The sequence below is a fragment of the Aulonocara stuartgranti genome (genome assembly GCF_965226115.1).
Source record: "Aulonocara stuartgranti genome assembly, chromosome: 23".
Taxonomy (NCBI): domain Eukaryota; kingdom Metazoa; phylum Chordata; class Actinopteri; order Cichliformes; family Cichlidae; genus Aulonocara; species Aulonocara stuartgranti.
The window spans coordinates 27,928,776-27,937,366 of record NC_138958.1 but is presented as its reverse complement, the minus strand read 5'-3'; the positions used below and the strand labels follow the sequence as shown (position 1 = coordinate 27,937,366).

Below are 8,591 nucleotides of genomic sequence, written 5' to 3'. Positions count from 1 at the left end.
CGTTCTGACGTATGGATTTCTAGTGTGGTTCCCCAGCTGCACCAAGGCCGATCAGCAAGCACTCCAGCGGGTGGTGAAAGAAGCTGGCAGAATTATTGGAACAAGTCTGCCAGAGATCAGTAATATCTTCCCCACTCGCTGTCTGAGGAGGGTGCACAGTATCCTGCGGTACCAACATCACCCTGCGCGCCACCTTTTCCATCTGCTGCCCTCAGGGAGAAGGTACAGGTCTATACAGGCCAGAACATCCAGACTGGCCAACAGCCTGTATCCACAGGCTGTGAGGCTCCTGAACTCTCTGCCCCCCTCTCACGGACAATAACCATATCCAACTTCTTAATAGCAATGAACTGGTCTGCATTGGTGCATCATATCTTTATTCTCTTCCCCCTCCTGCCCCCCCTCTTTCTTAAATAGATAACTATCATATCTGATATCATATCTCACAGTACAATAATATTGAATGGGTTGCATTGTTGTATTTTGTCATGTTTCTCAGGTCTTTGTCTGAATTTCTACGAACATTATTGCTAAGGATTGTCTTATTGCATTGGAGTCACACTGGGTTAAATATGTACACTTGGGTTTTAAGGGGTATTTATTATTTTCTTCTTTTTTTTGGGTTGTATGGAAGCCCCAAACGCAATTTCATTGTTCTTGACAATGACAATAAATAAATAAATACTAAATACTAAATACTTATAAGCTAATATAGATGTAGAATAAAGGTAAACCAACAATTTGGTCCTCTAAAAAGAACTTATTTAAAAAAAATAGTAATTTCTTTCCCAACTGGCCGGTGTCGGTTCAACAAGCATCTAAAGTAATCCCAGTTTAGCTAACATTAGCCTTACACAGATGATAAAAATCAGACTTGAGAAAGCAACCTTTCCTACCTAGCTAGATAATCATTACCTCAACTTTACATTTTTAATAAATATATGTTGATACTTTATAAGCTAATATGAATATAGAATAAAAGGTAATCAACTTTTTTTTCTTGAACTGTAAAAATATGTTTTTTATATACATGTTAAAGATTTTTTCCAATTAACTAGTAAATAATTTGACAAATGTACAAGCTAGTCATAGGTAAAGCTTCACAATAGCTTTAAATAGGCTTCACACAGGTTCAAATTTAAGCAAGCAACCATATCTGACTAAATAGCTATTGCTAATCATTACTTAAAGAATAATTGTATATCTTAAAATAAATACTTTAATCCTTTCTATGTTAATATAGCTATAGAATAAAGTAGGGGAATCAAACATAAGGTCGGGGGGTCTGAATCAGCCTGGCAGACCCCAAACATGGCTTTGGAAAATGTTGAGGAGGAAATAGATTTTCTTTTTACTTTTAACAGTATTTTCTCAAGTTTAAGCGCTTTTGCTCCATTCACACTGCACCAAAATAAGTAATAGAAACACAATTAAATTACATTAAAGTCACTGTTTTGTTGTGAAATAACAAAATTTGAACAGTGTCCAAGTTAGTAAAAGCTAATATTCACTTCCTTCTTAAGAACTGCTCTGAAGCTTTTGATTATATTTAAACTTTATGTAGTATTCCCCACGTGAAAAATGTGACTAAATGTTCTGTGACTACTTTGAAAAACATAAGCATTTAATCCACATTTAATAAAAAAGGAGGTCTAGGGCTGCTGAGTAGGTCTAGTAGCTGGATGTTTTTCAAGCAAAAGGGCTTTTTGTGTGTGTGGTTTCAGGTAAATTTGGGGGCGATTTGAAGAGTGACAAACAGCAGATATTTAAAGAGTAATATTTAATATTAATGTTAAAAACCCTGCATATAAGTGTGCTTTCCTGCTTTTCCACTAGAGGCCAGTGTACAACAAGCTTTAAACTAGACTCGTGGTTTTACTCCAAACTTTCTCATTAATTTCCTCTTAGAAATATTTAATAACAAACCTGGGGGGGAAAAGCACCCGGCCTCCACAAAAAGGCATAAAAATGCACAACAAATCAGATAATTCAAGTAAGAGTGACCATGTTTTTAATATCTTAAACATCTGTGCAACATTTTTCAAAATGTTACATCACTGCATGACCTGTAATGTTTCACAATATTTACAAAAAAAAATGCTGCGTACATCAAACCATTAAAAAAAGTCCAAACAATCTCAAAATAATGGACTCTGACAAACTATCCCTAGCCCACATTAATGCAAATAAAGAAAAATAAAAAGAGCAATCAAGTGCACATCATACTTCACGCAGGTCTATTTTTTGTAAAGTATATATTAGTGAGAAAATATATACTTAATTACAAGTTGAAGAAACAAAATACTGACAACGAAAGGATGGGAGATTTAAAGAGCAGAAACAAACACTGGAAAAAATAAAACTCACACTCACACCTCACACAATCACAGGTGGAAGGAGACAGGAGGGTAAAATAGACCGCACGGACCACCTCAAACACAAAAAATGCTTTGAACTCTTGACCACGAATTACAAGAAACCAATAACAGATCCGTAACACATGGGGTTCCGGTCACAAGTGCAGGAACCTGCATGTCATTGCACAAAAACCAAAAAAGAAAACATAATTTGTTTTGTTTTGTTTTTTTAAAAAGAGGTGGAGAGAAGGGGGAGACGAGGCAGAATGAACTTTACCGAAACAGCTCACATGTTCTCCACAGCGAACGTCACATTTTGGAAAACGGCCGGAGGACATCTCCTCCGAAGGTTTACAGTAAGACAAAATAACAAAACCTCGACTCTCAAAAGGGTGCACGCTGAAAATAACGGGGACGTGTTTTTAAACACATTCTTCACAGGTATTGCTTATGTTGTTGCCGCTGTGAAGGTAACAACAATGCCTTGTGTTCGCGTTTGATACTGATATTTTTAACAGTAAACAAAAGAGAAAAACAAAGAAAAAAAAATTAGCTTTTTTTTTAAAAAAAACAAAAACAAAAAAACATTCTCAGTTTTTTTCAGTGTGCACAAAAACACAATAAGGTAGAGAGACATCTCATTGGAAAATACAGTACAACTTGACTTAAAAATGCAGGAATTTGATTTGACTTAAAGGCTCCATTTGTTATGGATATGTAGTCATAGTAGTGTTTTCATTTGGAAAGCACAGAAATGGATGTTTCAAAGGGCAATTATATATCTATATTTTTTTCAGTTTTTGTTGCACAAAATTTCACCCTTGATGTCAGGTAAAATAACTAATTTGTTTAAAAGGTCTTTTTAGTTCTTGCTGCAAAATATTGGCCTCTAATATCTGTAAATCTACCAAAGATGCAGATATTTGGCCGATACCAGTGTCAGTATGGATATTTGGCCAATAATGGTGCACCCCTTGTTTTAGAGGCTGACAAAGGGGAATCTGTTCTTTCAGTAGTGTATTATTTGGTTTTAACTTTTTATTTGTTAGAGTTCTTGCGTATAAAGTTCAAGTAACAGTATTTTAGTTCAAACTTTGAGGCTAATTGGGTTAACGGTTGTGGCTGGCGTGTAAAAATAAAGCTACACATCAATTTCTACTTCATTGCTCTCAGGTTAGAGCATCAGAAAAGATGACTATTAAGAAAAAAAGAAAGAAAGAAAAGCAAAACAGGCAACACAGAAGAGTCCAAACAATGAGAGATGCAGTGTTTCGCAGTGTTGATCTTTGCCATCGATTGGTAATATTGCACTTGGTTATTCCGTAGAGATTGCCGGTGGTTTTGATCCATTTCCAATACTGTCAGACCGATCGAATGATGATTCTTCTTCTCAGCTTCAAACACTGATAACTTGTAGTGTTCAAACTGCATTTATTACCAACATCAGATGTGCATATTCATAAATAAGATGCTCTTTTTCTCTACCATGACACAATCTGTAACAAGTAAAAACATGAAGACTAGAAAACCTCACTGTAATTAAAAAGACTTATCTGTAACGTTCACTTCTTAAATAAGACAGAATATGACCTTTTTGTTTGTAATGGACTCTGAATACATGATCAATTCACTTGTTAAAAAAGGAAAGAAAACATACATATACACATATAAGGCTTGAGTTCTCAACTCTTGGTAGTATTATTGCCATCTAGCATATTTGTAAAGCTTAAAATAAATATGGAGTACTGTACATAAATAATTTACATCAATATGAAAAACAAACAACAAGGCCTCTAAAATGGAAAACCAAAATAAAATAAAAGCGCTTTCACTGCTCTGGAAAGCCCAGTTAGTGTTGCTTCAGATGCCTCGGAGGTCAGTTACTCTACTGAAAGCTGTGGGTAAAAACACGTGGAGAACAAAAATAAAAACAGTCACTGTACAAACAAGCATGTGAATATGATCGCGACAATCAATGACATGATCGTTCGATGCAGCCTGTGATTCTTGTTGCTGAAGGAAAAATCCACCCATGTTAATAACTGGCCAAAGTTTGTGGTTACAACACAAAGCAAACTGAAATTGTCTGCATTTTCAGATGTAGTGGTTTATGGTTTTTTGACTTCCAACAATGAGAGTTAAAGCTTTCAAATCTAAGAGCAGGGCTTATTTTACTCATCATACTGAAAATGGACCAGGATGAGTCTCTAAACATCTCACAGTGTGTTTATATGCATGTAGCGATGGACTTTTATGGTTTCAGTAATCAGGGAGCAAAAGATTTCTCCTGAAAAAAGCCATTTTACATGTAAGCACTCGAGTGACATGAAGTTAACCCTATGCCAACAGAGCATCCAGCTATGCCATCTGCAGATTTAAAATAATGTCAACCAAAACCTCATAAAAGAGGACATAGAAGAAAAAGTCTTAATTAGACCACTGATACATATTTCCCAATTAGTAGGTGCTAGTGCCCAATCTAGACCAGCTCTATGCATTTGCAACACAAAATACTGGTCCCAAACCTGGAGCGGCAGATGTCTGGGACTACATGAAATGCACAGTGATTTCAAACAGACAGCACACAGATTCTTTCCATTATGATTGTAGTTCCAGAGAACTTTCCCCAACCCTTGTTCAACCCCCAGTATCTACTACCTCTTGTTTTACAGTGTATTACAGATGCATGCCCCTCAAAAAACAACTTGTATAGATCCCAAAAACATTGGCATTAGCAAGGCATTAGCATGCCGCCCCCCCAACAGAAAACAAACACTAAAACAAAATGCCGGTCTCAAATTTGGACCCACTGGTGGGAGAAGCTACTGTAAGAAGTTACTTAAACTTGTACAACCTAATACTGTATTACATTTGTTTTAAAACTGTCAAAATGCGGGCTGGTCCTCAAGACACAACAAGGCAGAAGTGGCTGCGCTACATCCATCAAGCTGACGCCAAATCTGACGCCTATTCCATAGATTTTTACAAAATAAAGACTGCCACTCCCAACAGCACTGCAAAATTGCCAGTCACAAAGCTGGAACCACTGACATCAGAGATTATGGGCTGGGCTGCTATTGGAAATTGTGTTCACTGATACTACCCCAAGCTACTGTGTCACTGTGTAATGCAACCCTATGTGGGGTTCTCAAAGCTGTTTAAAGGTAAGCTAAAGGCATCTAAGACAAGACAAGATAGCTCAGGGTCATATTATCTGGTGCCAAATCTATAAATGCTAACCAAAGACCAACGGTCCAAAGGCAACCAGAAATGGCCAACCCCAATGTTGGAACTGCTCATGATATTAAATTTGGGATGGGCTACCTAAGAAATCCAGACACTTCACTCATGCACCCCTTGAAATTCTGTTCAAAATTAATCTCCTGCCACTGAAACAACCCCAACTCACTTGCTACCCGACGCTACGCAGCCTCAAAACTGGTTCCTCATTCCGTTATTCTGTGCCGCAACTCAGAAACCACAAAAAACCTCAGCCCCAAACCACTGAAATCATTAAATCAGGGATGTTTTTCAGAGATGCACCAAGACCACCAATATCCATCAATTCATCATTTCAGTAGCCTAAAATGGGCTAAAACTTGTTTTGCAATGTACACTTGTTCCAGTTAAAAACTCTGCACAGCCAGCAGATGTAACGTCAGCGGAGTTAACTACAGTGCATGTAAGCACGCTGGCAGAAAGAGCTCAACTTCTGAAGTCCAACATTAATTAATAGCATTTAATTTACAACAACATAAAAAAAAGTCTTGCCGTTTCAGAAGCTGGACAACCCATGTTTAGGACTTTTCCCCCCCATCATTTTTACTTTAAATGAATGAACCTCTTCTAAAAACAATCATTGTGGAGGTTTTGGAAAATTAAGTGTCTGTGAGTGGATTTTTCCTTCTGAAAACACTCAAAAAAAGTTTTTGTTCATAAATTACAACACCTGAAAAACCCAGAACCAGACCAAGTAACGTGGTGACTGGTGGAGCCGGCTGGGGTCTCGGTGGGAGGGATACAGGCTGTGGGTGGACAGGGATACAGGGTGTGGGTGTGTGGGAGGGTAGGGATACAGGGTGTGGGTGAGGTGGGACACTGAACACTTTCTGCTGGTAAAGTTCATTCTGTGTTTTTTGAACTGTTTTTTCTCCCCATTACAAATGAACACTTAGCTGGAGTGACTACTGTTATGGTGAGCTCATGTCAGTTTCATCGCTGTTCCCTTACAAAAATAAAACAACAAAGAAAAGAAAAAGAAAGAAAAAAGAAAACAGCACATCTTACAGTTCATCATATAAAAGCTTTAGGCTGTATTCTTATTTATCCTATGCATGCGGCCATATGCGACCGCATTTCTGAATAGAAACCAAGACATTGGTACACTTCTGCTTTGTTTTGTACAATAAAAGATAAAATGTGCATTAGGTACGGTTGTACATGACATTGTACAATATTTACATACAATTCTTAATAGCATGAAATTTCAGGATTATCTATATACATATTGAAAATGTATCAGAAATATTTGGACTGTCTATTTTTCTTAAATATGTAAGGTAATGCTTGTAGCTTTTTTTGTTTATTTTACTATCTTATACTAGAAAAAAATAGTTAATTCAGTGAGCTGTAGACAAATTGCAACCGTTTTTGATGTTTTTCTGTATTCATGTTTTTTCCTACAGTCTATAAACTGTAGTGGTGATTGGAATTTCCAGCACCTTCTGTGGTCAGTCATTAAGTCAAGTTGATATCATGGAACAACGATGTACCACTGAAAGTCCACGTGTAGCACCTGTTAGAGAGCTCAGATCGCATCAAGGCTGAACGGACAAAGTCTCCGAAAGGCTCTGAGGACGTTCTTGGGCCAACACATTCAATGTTATCTGGATATCTTCCTCCTCTTCGGCTTGGGGAGCTTCACCTGACGATCCCTCGACGGGATCTGATGGCACACACACACAGGAAACGGTGTGGTGGTGAATGCGGGGGAAACAGCAGTGCATGAGAAGAGAGGAAAAGCGCAAATACTCACTGTGCCCGACATCTTGTCTAGCTCGCTCATGGCCTCGTGGATAGCAGCTTCCAAGTGATTATTCAGTTTCCCCGGTCTGTCAGACAATATTTATATTATTTACTTTTAGGCAGAAGAAAACTTTACAATTATAAACTACAACAAAAAGGTAGCTTAAAAAATAATTATTACACTTGAATCCATCTACAGGATGAGGAAACTGACCGGAGAAGCAGCTGGTTCAACTCCATGTGACCAACGTGTTTATTTATGCTTCTAATGAACTTCTCATAGCTCTTTAACTGAAACTGTCCCACTGTTGTAATACAGGAGTGAGACCTGCTATGATATATGGTTTGGAGATGGTGCCAAGCGGTTCATGGATGTAGTGAAGGAGGACATTCAGAGGGGTGGCATCAGAGGAGGAAGCTAGCGTTAGGGTCCGATAGAGGCAGATGATTCCCTGACGGGAGCAGCCAAAAGAATAAGCAGTGCAGGAAAGATAATTTAGAAGTTACAGGGAAGTATATGATTTTATATACTATTTGATCTTTTTGTAATTTTACACTCTTCTAATATTTTGACACAAGTTTATAGTATACACTGTGATGACTTCCATCATTATTTGTTGTTCGGAGGATTACAGAACCTCCAATGTGTCCATATTTGGGTGTTAAAATGATACGAGTGTGCTGTAACACATAGGTCACTTAAACAGACCTTTAAAGCTTTAATTTTGGATTATTGAAATAAAAGACTAGAACAGTTTTTAATATCTACCCTGGAAAAAAGAAGCTGTACATGTGTAGTTTGTGGAAACAGAGCCACTGAATAAAGTATTCCGACTCTACCTCTGTCATTTTAGTTCAGTCACTTCAGGGTTAATGGTCTATTTTTGCCCCAAAGCGTTTAAAGTTTTATTGTTTCACTTAAACAAATGTTTGCCTCTCCTTTGCTGCAGGACACCATCTTTAACCACTAGGTGTCAATGCCACTTTGGATAAAGATCATCAGAGGAAGCACGAAAAGGCCTCGCTCAGCTCAAACTACAGCAAAGGTGGGTTTATATTATTAATGAAGCACCAGTGTGCTGGGTGAGGTTACTTACTTTAGGCCTCTTTTGGCGGCGCGGTCAAATGCCTCCAAGTCATGAGTTAGTGTTTTCAGCTTCTCTGGCTCTACCTGCACAAAGAAAAGTGGAATCAATTTGAGCACATTCA

General features: G+C 37.7%; 1 protein-coding gene across 2 annotated transcripts in view; it reads right to left on the bottom strand.

Annotated features, from left to right (window-relative positions):
- Positions 1–1,988: 1,988 nt before the first annotated feature.
- Positions 1,989–8,591, bottom strand: part of mbd5 (methyl-CpG binding domain protein 5) — a 56,435-nt gene continuing 49,832 nt past the window's right edge. The window contains exons 8-10 of one of the 2 annotated variants that reach the window (XM_082523258.1): positions 8,480–8,553; positions 7,393–7,468; positions 1,989–7,302 (exon numbers count right to left, since the gene is read on the bottom strand). In XM_082523258.1, the coding sequence (XP_082379384.1) occupies positions 7,240–7,302; positions 7,393–7,468; positions 8,480–8,553 (213 nt within the window). In that variant the 3' untranslated portion in view covers positions 1,989–7,239. Of the gene's footprint in view, positions 7,303–7,392; positions 7,469–7,490; positions 7,835–8,479; positions 8,554–8,591 lie in introns of those variants that run through there. The other variant, XM_082523259.1, reaches the window with a different exon arrangement.